Below are 16,388 nucleotides of genomic sequence, written 5' to 3'. Positions count from 1 at the left end.
TCCTGTTGGAGTCAGTCCTCTCCTTCACTAAACTGGGGATATCCTGGTTCCTTGTGCTAGCGTGTGTACCTCCTTCACGTCAGGATATACACCACGTGCTGACTGTGGAGAATATACCACCAAGCCTAACAGCTGGGAATACACGGCAAGTTTTTGCCACTCGATTGAGCCATTTAGATGGCTCGATAGATAATTTCCGACATGTCAGATCTCCTGCCCGATCGATTCCGCGCTCGATTCCACATGGGGGACCATGGAAAAAGATAAGGAAAACGAGCGGAAGACAAGAGAATCGCCCCCGGAATCAAGCGGGCAATCTATCGGGCGGCAGAATTGAGCCGCAAAAACTTACCGTGTATTCCCAGCATTATACATTACTTGCTCCCAGCAGGTCCACTTCACCCTTTGGTGTATAAGTCCTGTGCAGCCAATCACTGTGCGGCTTCCATCCCATGTCAAGTGACAGCTAAGCAGCCCCCATATGTGACACATGCGATGATGTTATTAGATGCAAGTGTGTAAACTGATGTACATGGACACAGAAGGAAGTCTAAAAGAGGAAGCCTGAGTAAGGTCTCCCAGGAGCAGTGGGGCCATGACTATGAGGCTGATCCTAGGCAGCCTTCTCCTCAAAACAACTTAGGGCCAGGTCCACTTTATGGTCTCAAAATAAAATGTTCAGCAAATATTGGTCTGGAGTTGTGTATACTTCTGGTCATGACTCAACAATACTTACAATATTGTGCTGCACTGACGTCCGGTCAATGTCTCGAGCACTTTCTAACGCCAATAACTGGGCTTCAAGACGTTCTACTTTCTCTGCACACTGCTGCCTCGCGCTGTGCAACTGTTGCTTTAATTTCACCGTCTCAGACTGGAGCTCTGATTGCTGAACCCAAAGAAAAGAGAAAACACCACATTCAGTTACTATCCTGAAATATCTCATTACTGAAAACACCATCCATTGGAATAAAAAAAAAAAAAACGGTATCAACCTATCTTATACACATTTATAGATCCAGCGCACAACCCCTTTGTACACCCCTGCACAAACAGTTCATTGTCTCATATACCGTTCAATATCCACTACTGCTGCAGCCCATGCTGTTTCTTGCTTCCATTAAACTGTGATATATCCTCCACCAGATAACACCCAACTGGAAACAGACTCACTGAGTCAACAGTGACCACTGCTAGACTGGTCATAGATCACATGTACCCAGGATACCCCGGCGCAACAGGTCCTGGTCCAACATCAATATTACTGCTTCGTACGTTCCAGTACCTCCCCACTGAAGACTCAACTTGTCTGGTATAGCCAAAAGCTTTACTGTACACTCCGCAAATAATGCAACGTGTTTTGCAGGTCCGTAACCTGCTTCCTCAGGCAATTAACAGGAGCAACTGCATTGCTGCTTCTTTAGCACTGTAGGCTCTCTTCCTATCACTTTGTCTGTCAGAGCTATTATGGCCATGGAGTCCTGCTTATTGGGGAGTCTGGTGGAGGATATATCACAGTTTAATGGAAGCAAGAAACAGCATGGGCTGCAGCAGTAATGAATATTGAACTGTATAGGAGACAATGAACTGTTTGTGCAGGGGTGTACAAAGGGGTTGTGCGCTGGATCTACAAATGTATATAATCTGACAGTATAAGCCATACTTAAGGTGTAAGCGCACCCCTATGCACTGTAGAAATAGAACCAGAGCGCTCAAGAACTGATGGTATCAACCTATCGTTTGTTTGTGTTTACGGCCTCAGTTTTCCTCCATTTAGAATGGTGGGCAATTCTAATTTAGAAAGAAAGAAAGATAGAAAGAAAGTAAGAAAGAAGGAAGAGAGAGAGAGAGAGAGAGAGAGAGAGAGAGAGAGAGAGAGAGAGAGCGAGAGAGAGAGAGAGCGCGAGTGGGAGAGGGAGGGAGAGAGAGAGAGAGAGAGAGAAACCTTTTGACTGCCATAGACATTCCTGTGCCACAGCCCTCTAAAAGTGTTTAGTTCAGTACTAAGTTTTGACTGCAGTGCTGACTTTATTTGAAATATGCTAATCATTCTAAGATGATGTAGAATTATGTAAATGTTACTGCAAATCTATGCAACTTTAGAATGAACCAATCAAATGTTTTCACTGCTAGGTTTCATTAGTCCATTTTACAATAGATATTCATAAAAATTAGCATAATGCTATTATAATAATAAGCATCATTCTCAATCATCTCAAAATGTATTTCCACCTCAAGTCCAAAGAGTTAATATGAGTACTCAAAGAACTTAATACTAAAAAAAAATGGGTGGAGAAGCAATAATCATATCATCTAAGGATGTCAAATCCTATACAATAAGATGCAAGTGTCCCTGCATCAACAACTGAATGGTTGTGTGTCCCTGGCTTTTTTGTACTGAGCATGTGCGCAGCCAGGGCAGTTAGGACACAGGGCCGGACCTGACAGTTTGCTGTGTGTGGTTCACAGAGGTTCTCATTGCATTGTGGGAAATAACAGCTTTTTCCAACTGCCAAGCAAGCAGCTCCCTGTGTGCATATACTTTAGACAGTGGTGGGGAACGAGCAAGTGGGATGCGTATGTGCGCACTTTGCGGGGGGTAGCGGCTGTGACTAGCGGCCATTTTTTAATGGGCGGGCCTTTTTACTAGTCATTCATAACTGTACTACCATTGCAATAGACAAGTAATTAAACACCAGCTGTCAGGCCTGTTACATTAGCAGGCGCTAATATGCCACAGTATTGTGCAGGGTCGTGGCCACAACACAAACGTGCACATGCCCGCGACCTCCATATGTATGCTCGCTCACCCGCCTACAGCCAGAACCGCTACTAGCCAATGGCTGGGGGCCTGCGCCACTCACGGACACAGGTGGACGCAGACACCCGACGTCTTATTCGGTAGGATACTGATGAATAGCTGTGACATGTCTTAAAGAAAACCTGAACTGAAAATTAAAATTAAAAATAACCATACACAAGTCATACTTACCTGCTGCGTAGTCTACTCATCAATCTCTTTCTCCTCTCCTGTGTCCTGTTTGTCCACTGTGATCAATGGAATTCTCTGTCCTCCATTTTGAAAATGGCCATTACCCCATAACAGCTTCCTGGTCAGCACACAGTTAAACTGTAATATCGCCCACTTGAGCCATAGGGAAACATGGACACATCAGTTCTCCTCTCAGCTGTAACTGACAGCAACTGATATATTTCAGTTCTGACAAAATGTTGTCAGAACTGGAAGGGATCATTGTCAGAAGAAAATGGTGAGCTTCTGAGAGGAACTGATGGCAAGGTAACTATTTAATGTTCATTTGAAGTTACCTCATGTGTTTATTTTAAATAATTTTACTCAGTACAGGTTCTCTTTAAAGAAAACCTCAGGCGGGGGTCCCCCACCATGTGCCTCCTCCATTGCGTTGCCATGGGCAGGTGTGTTTTGCACATGCGCAGCTTAATGCTTCATACACACTTGAGATAAAAGTCTTTGGAAAAGGCAAGATCACAGACCAATTTTACCCCCTTCCATGTACTATGAGAGCCATATACTCTACACAGTCTATTCTATGGAGCTGCACTCCCCATCAAATAAAATCTTTGCAGGATGCTGCACACAAAGATGCCCGTACACACTCAAAAGATCATTATCTGCAAAAGATCTGTTCCTGCAAAAGATCCATTCCTGCAAAATGCATTCATAGTCTATGATATCTGCAGATCCTCATACACACCTTGTTTAACAGACTGCAGATCAGATCCACCAGGATGGATTTTCAGATCTGCAGATGATTGCCAGATATGCAGATGAAGTCTGTTAAACAAGGTGTGTATGATGATCTGCAGATATCATAGACTATGAATGCATTTTGCAGGAATGGATCTTTTGCAGGAACAGATCTTTTGCAGATAATGATCTTTTGAGTGTGTATGGGCATCTCTGTGTGCAGCATCTTCCAAAGATTTGATCTGATGGGGAGTGCAGCTCCATAGAATAGACTGTGTAGAGTATGGCTCTCATACTACATGGAAGGGGGTAAAATTGGTCTGTGATCTTGCCTTTTCCAAAGACTTTTATCTCAAGTTTGTATGAAGCATAAGTCTTTGCCTGCACATATGCAGCAGCCCGTGACTGGTCCACCAGGTGAGCTTTTGGAGTGGGGAAAGAGGAAAAACAGAGGAGGGATGGAAGAAGAACCAGGTAGTAAAACTCCACTTTTTAACCCTGCTTCGGGAATCATTTAAAACATTGTTGCTACAGTAATTGTTTTCTCAGTGTCTTCCTTTATAAAAGATGACCTTTGAAGCTGAGCAGCACTGAATTTTTGTCAATGGACAAGGAGTGTGTACATCTTCCTGTAAGCCAGACTTGGCCAATAGATGACACACTATCGCACTGATAAATAACAATCCAGGTAAATAAAGTACGCACACATGAACTTATCTGTTCCTCCTTCTGTTTGAGCTCCTCCTCTCGATTATGCAGCTCCTCCCTAACAGTCTGTAGTGTTTGCTCCAAATTGCTGAGCTAATACAGGAAGGACATGAAAGGACAATGCACATAAGAAAAAAACTTTTTACAAAAACAGGTCAGTCTATGCAGATATACAAAATAAAGTAACACATTATGAGGCTGATTTACCAGGACAGGTGCAGAAAAAAAAATACTATGCATTTGTATTGATAAATCAGCCTCAAAGATACCAAACAACAAAAAAAGATACTCCAACTATAAGTCATCACTGATTTTTTTTTCCTGCATTGTACTGTGCATAGCACATGGCGTGAACAGCTGTTTAGCAGGGTGGAGCAAATACCCAATCCATACTTGGTTCTAGCAATATTTTCCATGTTTTCTTACTCAGCAGTGCACACCTGTGCATTTCATAAAAATTGCAAATATTAACGCAAACACTTGTCCCATGTCCTGGCGGGCACTATGGCCTCGATTCATCAACACTTAGCAAATTTGTTAACAACAGTTTGGTAAAATACCGAATTTATTAACTTCATTTCAGGATTCATCAAAGTTATCTACAGCTGTTAGCGAACATTCGGTAACGATTCGGTAACGATTCGCTAAAACGGAATAAAGTGCAATTCATGAAAAAGAAAGTGGGCGTGGTTTAGCGTTACATTTAGGCTGCTTACACACCAAGACGTTACAGGCGCACGTTAGTGCGCCTGTAACGCTCCCCCAACGCACAGCAATGTAACACAAGTGGGCTGTTCACACAGCCCACGTTGCGTTACATGTAATGCTGCACGTTCGGTGCAAAGTGCAGCATGCTACGGCGTTGGAGCGGCTATAGCCGCGTTAGACTGTTTGCACATGCGCAGTGAGGGGCGGAGAGGAGGCGGGGAGAGCCAGCTACAGTAGCCGCGCACATGGCTACTTAATATTCACTGCACTGGCGGCAGCTGATTGGCCGGCGGGACCACGTGATGCGGAGTGTCTCGCTCCGCATCACGTGGTCCCGCTGGCCAATCAGCGCCACTCTGGGAGACATTATAGGAATCGAGCCGCCGAACGCGGCTCACTCTACCGTCGGCTTTTGCAGCACCATACGTTGTGTTAGGTGCACGTTATGCGACCTTAACGTGGCACCTAACACAACGTCTTGGTGTGCAAGAAGCCTTAGGATTAGTTATCTCCTTCACTGCTCTGTCGTTATTCCTGTCAGATCATTGCTGACAGAGAAGATGGAGCCATTTGAAGTGGTTATGTATCAGCTGAGAGTGATTCAAAGGCGCAGAAGGGCAAGAATAAGGTCTGCAACCATGTAAATTTGTAAGAGAATAGATTTATTTGCTATAACACGACATCTGCATTTCTCTTGAATCATCTTGTAAGAGAACACAGGCAGTGTCAGGGTTAACTAATTTGCTAGCTGCACTATAATTTTTTAGAAAAGGCTCCTATCAAATTGTGGGATTGTCCCAACCACTTTCAGAATCCTGGTCCAGGTGTAAAGCCCTATTCAGAATGTTGCTACGTAGTGCTCAAAGGACTGCCTTTTACCCACAATTCCATGGGAATCTTATGGCCTTGTGTTAAATTACCGCTGTAAAATGGAAATATCGACACGTTACCGAATGGTTACCGAATTGTTATCGAATTCACACCGAATGAGGAAAAACCTTGATGAATACAACTAAAAATCGCTAAACTTCGAATTCGGTAATTTAACAAACTGGAAAAAGTTATCTCAAAGAGAATGATGAATCGAGGCCAAATTATCTCTAAGTCCCAAATTTGCCTACCCAACACCCCAGAATGCACAAACCTGATCACAGACTACCGAAAACAAAGTAGCCAGGCTCCTATATGAAAAGATAGGCTGTGCAATAACTCTAGAAATTTCCCTCTGGGAATTTCCTAGATAGATTTAAATATATAAATACAGCAGCTATGCAGCAGATACATTGTTCTTTGGGAACTTGTAATTTGTAAACCCGACAATATGACTTGCGCATAAAAGCAAATATGACAAGACAAAACATTTATATCGCGATTTTCTCCTGGCGGACTCAAAGCGCCAGAGCTGCAGCCGCTAGGACGCGCTCTATAGGAAGTAGCAGTGTTAGGGAGACTTGCCTAAGGTCTCCTACTGAATAGGTGCTGGCTTACTGAACAGGCAGAGCCTGTTATATGGAAACTATGGAAACTGCATGGGTAATAAAAAATAGATCAAAATGTCTGCAAGAAATTGATATATTCACATCAAGGCTATATATCAGAATTTCATCACATAAAGAACAGGTGGACTGAAAGCACAGCCATAATCGCCCCCATCCCCCTTTCTCCTCCATACACTTTGCATATTACCCCATGGAAATCTGAATGATGAGATGTGCCTCTTGGCTCTTTCTACTGATGCTGCATAATTAACCCACAAAGCTATAGTCGATTCACCAGAGATATAGCTGAATACTCTGTATAGTTCAATATTATCAATATCATCAATGGTACCTTAAATTTCTTATTACAATTTGACACGTGTGGAATAAATGACAAACTGTAGAATTTTGTACAATGTAAATGCTTGCATCATTAACAAAAAAAAACCCCTCACCTTTAAAGAACTTTCCTCTTTAAAGTGACAGATCTCTTCTTCCCTCTGCTGCAGAAAATCCTGTGTCTCCTGTAATTGGCTATTCAGTTTTGCCACCTGTGGAAACAGTGGAGTGACAAGGCAGGTTATGCATTTATTATGCCTAAAAAAACAGCTGTCTGTAGCATGAATATTTAACACCGTGCTCTTTCATTGAACAAAAAGGAAGCTGAAGTAAAGCCGTTGGAAAAAATGCTGATTGGATTATTTTAAATACGCATCTACGTGTGCAAGATGAACAATGCTCATGTAAAATAGCGGCATGACATCAGCGCAGTCAGGACATGTTTACCTGGGATTCCATCTGGGCGACCGTATCTGAATGCAGAGTCTGTGTCTCTGAGAGCTGTTGTCTGGTCTCATCTAGTCTCATCTCTAGGGCATCTTTCTGAGGAGAACAACATCAAAAGGAGGTGGTAAGACAGCAAACACATCTGCTTTCAAGTAAATGTCAGTGCCACAGCTTTGACACACGTTCTATACTTGTTGGTAAAAGTGACGGTTAATTGGTCACTTCTAGGGGCAGTCAATGAGATGCAAATAACACCGAGCTGATAAAGATTTCATGCTAATTTTTATGCAGCTTGAAAAACGGACCAATAAACGAAGCCTCTGTGGGATCAGATTGGTCTTTTGGCATAAAAATGTCAAGTAGAAATTGTCTGCATCTTGTTGGGTGGAATGGCAATGATGGAGCAAAGAATGTCTTGGAGCAAAAAGAACAATGTGAGACAATACCGCTCGACCATCTATGGATAAAGTTTACGTTGAGTAAAATAGGGGATCTCAACAACTCCCACCCATATATTTTAGTAGGTAGTTCGTCACGGAAGCATAATACAGTAGAATCTCATTATAGTAAACTCTGGCATAATAAACCACTGGATATAGCAAACTCAGTCCCCAGGTCCCAGCAAATACATCCGTATAAATAATACATCTGTACACAATGTATGACCAATTTTGATATAGTCAACTTCTGATACTGTAAACTACTTTCCCTGGTCCCTTGTAGTTTACTATAAAGGGATACAACAGTATAGCTGAAGAAATTCAGCTAAGCTTGATAAAGAAGTGTAAGCTTTGAAACGTCGCTGTATTTTGCTGCAAAGCATTTATGAAATAAAAAAAGCATTACATTGATTTGATAGTGCCAGTCAGATATCTTTTTCACCGACTTCGATCTGGAGTGCAGCCAGACTTACTGAAGCACATCACAACGTATCTAAGAGAAGTGCTCCACCATTCCCTACAATATTTAGGATTTATATAGCGCTGGCATCTTGTGCAGCGCTGTACAGAGTATATATTGTCTTGCCACTTAACTGTCCCTCAGAGGGGCTCACAATCTCATCTCTGCCATAGTCACATGTCTATGTATGTATCGTGTTGTGTATGTATCGTAAGCTAGGGCCAATTTAGGGGGAAGCCACTGAACTTATCTGTATGTTTTTGGTATGTGGGAGGAAACCAGAGAGGCCAGAGAAACCCCATGCAGACATGGGGAGAACATACAAACTTCGTACAGATAGTGTGGATTCAAACCAGGGATCTAACACTGCAAGGCAAGAGCACTAAACACTACACCACAGTGCTGCTCCACATAACTAGATGCTAGTTTAGGCATCGATTCTGCAGTGTAATTACCTCCTTCAGCAGCTTCTGTAGACCTTCCTCGCCAGAGAAACTACCTTCAAGAGTCTTCTCCAATGAGCTGACTTTCTCTTGTAGTCGGACTACTAGTGCATCCTTTTCTTTAACTTCAACTGCTACCTGGAACATAATAATAACCCCCAAATATCTATTATAGCAGCAGGTTTTTATTGTACAAGCCGTAACAAGAACAGTACAACATACTAATCAATATAACCACAAGAGATAAAATGCTCTGATTTATATACAGCAGTGTTTCACAATTGTGATTATTAAAAGGAAAAACATAATTTAGGGGATAGCAATCAAAACAGACCATAAAGAGGAGAGAAGGGTAGAAGCTACAAACCGTAGAATGGAGATAGTCGATCATTACAAGAAGCCAGACACAGAGCAGTGTAAGAATATTCAGATTTCTATTAACATATTGTAAAAATGTAAAGGGTCTGTCCAGTCAAAAGTGATCTCTAAAGGTGCCCATAGATTAGGTGACTTTGTGGGCCGATCAACCTTCCGATTTAATAAAATTATCGAATCAGAGGAAAACTGGTGCCGCAACATGTCTGTCCGATTGTTGTTTAAATTGATTTTGGGCCGAAACCAGTCAAGAGGATCGATCGGACACGCTGGAAAATCTCGGTCGAAGCAGACATGCCCTCGGTCAGTGTCCTCCCAAGTGTAAAGTATTCCCCCATGTTGCGTTTTATAGTGACCCTGAACACTTGTTAAAAATGAAATATTAACTTACCAGGGGCTTCCTCCAGCCCACTGTAGGCAGCAAGGTTCACCGGCGTCCTCCTGGCTCCTCTCCCGGTCACGTCTGGTGGCTCCGTTATCAGAAGACTTCGGCCCAATACCTCAATTAGCATTCCCGGCTACGCATGATCATGCCGACTGGCAAGAGAGTCCTGTGCATGCTCGGTTCTCTAATATTGATCCACGCAGGACTCTCATGCCGGCCAGTGTGGGGACGCTAATTGAGGAAGCGGGAAGCAGGCCTGACGACTTTGGGCCGAAGTAGTCTGATAATGGAGCTGGGACCGTGAGAGGAGCCAGGAGGACGCCGTGGTCCTTGCGGCCTACAGTGGACTGGAAGAGGCCCCAGGTAAGTCAATATTTCATTTTTAACAAGTGTTCAGGGTCCCTTTAAAATCCCACCAATCCATCAGCATGATTCCTGGCCTCCTCTGCCGTGTCTGCAGTCACTACAATATCCTGTACCACATGGCACCAGGCGCTTGCAACATTACACATGCACCTGGTGCCACATGCCATCACGGCTACGGTGGAGGTCAAGAATTGCGCTGGCGAATTGGTGGTAGATCTGGTAAGCTGTTTGATTGCTCACTTAACGCTGTTGCGCATCCAGTCACCCCGCCAGAACAGCCAATTCAGGATTGAGCAGTAGTGACTTCCGAGCCTGCCCCATAGACTTGAGAAAGGCTCTCAAACAGAACTTGTTTTAGAACCTAACCAAATGTATGTATGCTGAAGGAATCAGTGGCAACTCACACACAATATAGTTTAGTGGTTTCCAATAGAATAGACTAAAAAGTAAAGAATAGCAATAATTCAAGTCTACACCCTGCTATTTAAACAACCGGCCATGACAAAAAAAAAAAAAAAAAAAAAACGAAAAAAAAAAAAAACAACAACAAATCAATGGAAAAGCATACCTTGGACTTGAACTGCTCATGCTGCAACCTTAGCGTTTCGTATTCCTCCTGGACTTCTTTTAGTCTCCTCTCACTACCGCATGTTGTAGACTGGGCCTGAGAACACAGTAACAATATATATGGCGACAAATATTGTGATAGTAAGTGGAAAATGAAAAACAAGCTAACTGGGCATAAGAGTGATTGCGTGCCTGCACCAGAAGCAGCAGTAGATCAAATCGTGTCTGCAGTGCTGCACAGAAAGTCAGCTGACACTTGTGAGACAACAAGGAAAATGTGTATTTAGTCATATCTGTGTATGCTGAGGGGAAATGTGTGACTGGAATAAACCGATTTTCTAGAACATGCCATTGTTAGGCTAAAAATATATATGTATCACTGTATATATTTATTGTCCAGCGGCTGTGTGATGTTGGAGCTTTATAAATACAATAAATAATAATAATATACAGTATGTTATACAAGATATATTATATACTTCTGTTGCCTAATGTTTGTATATTAGTGTTGTTCCTGAGCATTATATGTTTCTTCAGACCTTTTTATGTACAATTTGTACAACTATGCTGTTCTATCACTCCCATTGGTAACATTATATTAGTTATTCATTGACCTCAATTCACGGAGCTTTATCAAACGTTTGATAATTTACCTCATTGGTAAAATCTAATTTTGAATTTACTAAGATGTTTTAGCTTTATTGAACGTTTTAACGTTCAATAAAACTATAACACCTTAGTAAATTCAAAATTAGATTTTACCCATGAGGTAAATTATCAAACGTTTGATAAAGTGTTTGATAAAACTTAGTGAATTGAGGCCACTGTGTCATGTGAATATGTTCCCTTAAAGGAATCATCAACCAACTTTATCTAAAATCTGATTTACTTACCTTTCTTTAGCCCCTCCCAGCTGTCTGTCCCACGGTGCTCGCTCCGTACGCAGCTGCCGGTCTGGGGTCCCCGCACGGTGCAGTGGACGACCTCGAAGTCGTCCTTACTGCACCTGCATGTAGCGCCACTGTCAATCAAGCCCATGTTGTCAGTGGCATACTACGCAGGCGCAGAACTACTGCGCCTACGCAGTATGACGCGGACAACGTGGGCTTGAACCGCGCATGCGCAGGACTGTCACGCCGGCCGTCATCACTCGGCCCGGGTGTCGCCGGTAATGAAGTCGCTAGCAGGCCTGGGAGAGAAGCCAGGACGACACCGGGGGACCTCGCGGCCTACGGTGGGCTGGAGGAAGCCCTAGGTAAGTACTGATTTCATTTTTATCTACTGCTCGGTGTCCCTTTAAATAAAGTAAAAAAAAATTAAAAATGACGTTTTCAGGCACTCACTGACCTTCTGCAAGTCTACGGAAAGCCGCTGAATGAAGTCTTGAAGCTCCTGCTGTCTCTGTTCCATTTCTGTTATCTTTTTCTCTGCCCCTTCCTGAGCCGCTGCCAGGTCTGTCCTAAATGAAATAAAGAGAAGATAAAAACATTTAGCTACCTGAAAGTAAATATAATCACTAAAATATAGGCATGCTTAAAGCTGTACTTTTCTCACTATACATACTGCAGGGAGCATAGCATATATGCAAAGCTTACCATTATGAGCACTGCATATAAACCATTTTTGTATTTTGATTTGTTATCTGGCAGGCTAGGCTCACAAAGTTGTCTTAACCTCTCTGTTGGTGGGGTCTGATCACCCCCAGGTTTGTTTGTAAATTATCCTCCCTCCCTCCATCTGCCTATTACAGCGATCCGCTGTGATAGGCTTCAGCCTATCACAGCGGATCGCTTCTAAGTCCCCCAGGGGGACAGCTGTGTCACACAGCTGTCCCCAGTACAGCGCTGCTGCAGATCACTGCACTGTACCAGTACTTAGACGGCGGTTTCGCCGTCTAACAGTCTCCCGAGCGTCGATTGCTGCTCGGAGACTGAAGGCGGAGCTCTGCTCCGCCCCCTGAGCAGGAGATGCACGCGCAGCTTGGGCCACGCCCATCAGCATGACGCGGTCGGCAAGTAGTTAAGGACGCCAATTCAATCATTTGATCAAATCTGCTAGAAATCGATGCTGCAAATGATTGCTGAACAATTTTTGGCCTAAATCAATTGATTCAGTTGATCGTTCTAGTTGGAAAATATTACTTGATCGGTGACTAAGTTGGAATTGCATCGTTGTGAAATTTATCACAGGTGGCTACCTCTTTAGTCTTGTCAGGTGACCTCTGCAGAATGTTAGTTTACTGAGAGTTCTTGGCAATTGGAAAAAGCCATTATTTTCCATAATGCAATGAGGTTCACAGGTAGTAAACGTTTAGAACCATGGCTCTGACATCACACTGTGGGAGGTATTTCACCACAATATAAGCCATACAGATGTCCCTGATGATCAGTTTGAGAAAAAAAGGTAACGATCTCTCATGGGAAAGGGGGTATCTGCTATTGATTGAGATGAAGTTCAATTCTGGGTTAAAGTTCCTCTTTAAAGTGTACCCGAGGCGAGTTTTAGTGTAATAAAAAACAAAACAAACAAAAAAAAAAAAAAAGAGACCCAGAGGCATCGTCACATCGGAAGGACATGCCTTTGTGTGTCCTCTCCTGAAAGTCCCTGCACAGGAAGCTTGTCGGCAGAGTAATGGGGAGGGGGAATCACTTGCAGAAGAGGAAATCCTGCATAACGCCCCTTACCTGCCTCCAAGAGCCTCTCACTAGCTCTCCTCTGCCTGCTCCCCCTCCATACTAATCTCTACTCTGTGCTCTGGAAGGAGAGCACAGAGATGCTTTTCCAGCGTTGTGACCCCAAAGATCACTACTCCGGATCAGGTAGTAAGCTTTTTGTTAAGGATCTTGACCTGCTCGGTTCTCTTTAACACAGAGGGGAAGCTGGTGAAGTTAGAGGCCACATAGTTTAGAAGGACACTGAGGTATGATCATATACATTTTCACTCAGTTTAGGCACCCTTTAAGGTGCTCAGTAGTGTTGGTGTTTGAATCCGGTTTTCCTAATTCGGTAACCCAGATTACGCCGCGCACCACACTTCAGTACCTAAGTACCTAAGCTTGTGGACAGAGCCATGGGATTGCAGACCACACCGCACTTCACGTGACTCAGATACTTCCTGAAAGAAGGAGAAAGGAGGGAGCATTGGAGTCTCATGAAGCACGGCGTGAACCGCACCACGAGTGACCTCCCCATGACCCCTTCCACTAGCTGAGGTACCGAAGTGAGTACCAAATTAGGAAACCCGGATTCAACACCAACACTAATGCTCATGTAAATAATCAGTTCAATCATTTCCACAAGAGGCAGAAGGCAGTCATAATATGTGCTTTACATCTATGTCTACTGCTGCACTGTGTCACCCACCTCTGCAGAGATAGCTGGTCGTTTTCCTCCTGCAGTCCCTGAAGGTCTTCTCTCAGCCTGGCCGATAACTCTTGGGCATCTTGAAGTTCAGCTCGTGAAAGTTCCACCTCCGTCTTTTGCAGTTCCAACTCCTGTTCTACTTTACTCAACAACTCTTCCTTCTTTAATAGCTGAAATGTATATGTTAATACGTTATTAAAGCAGGTACATTGCTCTGTGATGTTGGCAGTCCAATGCCCTTAGCTGTGAGTGTAATGGGGTCAATCACAAAATTACCAAATTGTGGTCACTGTTCAGCAACGCTCAAATCCATAGCACCCCATTCACAACAATGCAGTGCACTCTGCTTATAAACACACCCTGACAGCAAAAGGCAGGACGCAGCAGTGCCCAGTGGTATGCGTTATTTGGAAAAGCATCCTGTATGAATAAGCCCTAAAGGTGGCCACAGACGTGACATTTTGATCAGCTGAAAGAGTTGATGTTGACCAAAATACTGATAAATAGAGGTTTAACCTTTTTGTTGAATATCTACCCTTGGCCCAAAAGAAGGGGTGGATTCCTGACCAAAGAACAGTAGGGTGCTGCATATCCATTGTGACCTGCCATGAGAAAGAACAAAATCCATTCACTGCTGTACTGACACTCCTATGAAAAACCTGTTTAAGGCCAGTACACGTGCTAGATGGATGTTGCGCGACAAGCTTTGGGCCTGATCCCACGGGTGACATCGCTGAGCTTAGGCTGTACAAACAGGATGCTTAGTCTGCAGACTAACAGTGTGTTCTGTTGCAACGTGGGGGGGGGAGCATGGGGCCAAGAGACTGCAGTATATGTGACATCATGCAGCGGGCGAGATGAGTGGGGAGAACAAAACTATCTCTGGCCATCAGGGGCTGCTGTACATCTGCCAGATTATTGAGGCTGTTATCTGTCGCCTCAGCCAACTATAATCCAACGTGTGTACAGGACTTCCAAAACACAGCCAACAGATCTTGTGCCAGCAGACAGTCTGCCATGTCCAGAAGGTAAACTGGCTTGTATACAGTTTGCAGACTACACTTTCAAATCTATAGCATCTTGGCTTTCATTGGCACGAAAGTAAAAAAAAAAATGCAGACTAATTACCCAGATTTAAAGAGAACCCGAGGTGGGTTTGAAGAATGTTATCTGCATACAGAGACTGGATCTGCCTATACAGCCCAGCCTCTGTTGCTATCCCAAACCCCCCTAAGGTCCCCCTGCACTCTGCAATCCCTCATAAATCACAGCCATGCTGCTGTGTTTATCTCTATAGTGTCAGTCTGCTGCTCTCCCTGCCTCCTGCAGAACTCCAGTCCCCGCCTGCATCCCTTCCCTCCCTGCTGATTGGAGGGAAGGGACGGGGGCAGGGACCGGAGCTATGCAGGAGGCGGGGGAGCAGCTGAGACTGACACTACAGATGTAAACACAGCCTCACAGCACGGCTGTGATTTATGAGGGATTGCAGAGTGCAGGGGGACCTTAGTGGGGTTTGGGATAGCAACAGAGGCTGGGCTGTATAGGCAGATCCAGCCTCTGTATGCAGATAACATTCTTTAAACACACGTCGGGTTCTCTTTAAAGGGGCACTACAGCGAAAACTGTAAAATTTAAAATATGTGCAAACATATACAAATAAGAAGTACATTTTTCCAGAGTAAAATGAGCCATAAATTACTTTTCTCCTATGTTGCTGTCACTTACAGTAGGTAGTACAAATCTGACAGAAGTGACAGGTTTTGGACAAGTCCATCTCTTTAGAGGGGGATTCTCAGGGATATATTTATTTTCAAAAGTACTTAGTGAATGGCAGTTGCTCTCTCCAACTGCCAAAAACTGTGCAGGGGGTAGGGAAGCTGGCCAAAATCATTGTTTAAATCCTTTTTTAGGGAATATCTTTATAAAGAATAAAAGCCTTGCTGAGAATCCCCTACGAAGAAATGGACTAGTCCAAAACCTGTCACTTCTGTCAGATTTCTACTGTCTACTGTAAGTGACAGCAACATAGGAGAAAGGTAATTTATGGCTCATTTACTCTGGAAGAAACGTACTTCTTAATTTTATATGTTTGCACATATTTTAAATTTTACAGTTTTTCGCTGTAGTGCCCCTTTAAAGGTCAAATATGAATTACTTCAAGCCCTTAATAAACCTTAAAGGGAACCTAAATTGAGAGGTATATGGAGGCTGCCATATTTACTTCCTTTTAAAGTGGACCTGAACTCAGAAAGTCCTCTTTGCTCTAAAAGATACACAACAGCATAATAACCATTAAACAATGTTAATTTGTGCTAATCCTGCAATAAAACTGCACTGTTTCTTCTTCCTGATTCATAGACGCAGACAAATTGTTAACAGACTGTGCTTTCAAATAAGCTTATCTGCCATCTCTGCTGTGGCAGTCATGTGACACAGGGGAGAGATCCGATTACAACTTGTGATTAGCCACAAATGAGGGGGAATTAAACAGGCTAAACTCTCTAAATACATACAGGATGCATTCTCTATGTTTTCCTTCTGTCCTGTGCAAGAGTTCAGGTCCACTTTAAACAGTACCAGAT

The 16,388-nt window shown here is 43.4% G+C and overlaps 1 protein-coding gene across 4 annotated transcripts in view; it reads right to left on the bottom strand.

Annotated features, from left to right (window-relative positions):
* GOLGA1 (golgin A1) overlaps window positions 1-16,388 on the bottom strand; it is a 91,505-nt gene that overhangs the window by 27,091 nt on the left and 48,026 nt on the right. For all 4 annotated transcript variants that reach the window (XM_068248198.1, XM_068248197.1, XM_068248195.1 and 1 more), the window contains 8 exons: window positions 13,807-13,976; window positions 11,791-11,902; window positions 10,445-10,540; window positions 8,763-8,888; window positions 7,408-7,503; window positions 7,077-7,172; window positions 4,433-4,528; window positions 737-889 (listed from right to left, as the gene is read on the bottom strand). In XM_068248198.1, the coding sequence (XP_068104299.1) occupies window positions 737-889; window positions 4,433-4,528; window positions 7,077-7,172; window positions 7,408-7,503; window positions 8,763-8,888; window positions 10,445-10,540; window positions 11,791-11,902; window positions 13,807-13,976 (945 nt within the window). The remainder of the gene's footprint in view (window positions 1-736; window positions 890-4,432; window positions 4,529-7,076; window positions 7,173-7,407; window positions 7,504-8,762; window positions 8,889-10,444; window positions 10,541-11,790; window positions 11,903-13,806; window positions 13,977-16,388) is intronic.

The sequence above is a fragment of the Hyperolius riggenbachi genome, chromosome 8, assembly GCF_040937935.1.
Source record: "Hyperolius riggenbachi isolate aHypRig1 chromosome 8, aHypRig1.pri, whole genome shotgun sequence".
NCBI classification, from domain to species: Eukaryota; Metazoa; Chordata; class Amphibia; order Anura; family Hyperoliidae; genus Hyperolius; species Hyperolius riggenbachi.
Note: the sequence above shows the minus strand (reverse complement) of the source record. Positions and strands in the feature narration are given on the sequence as shown.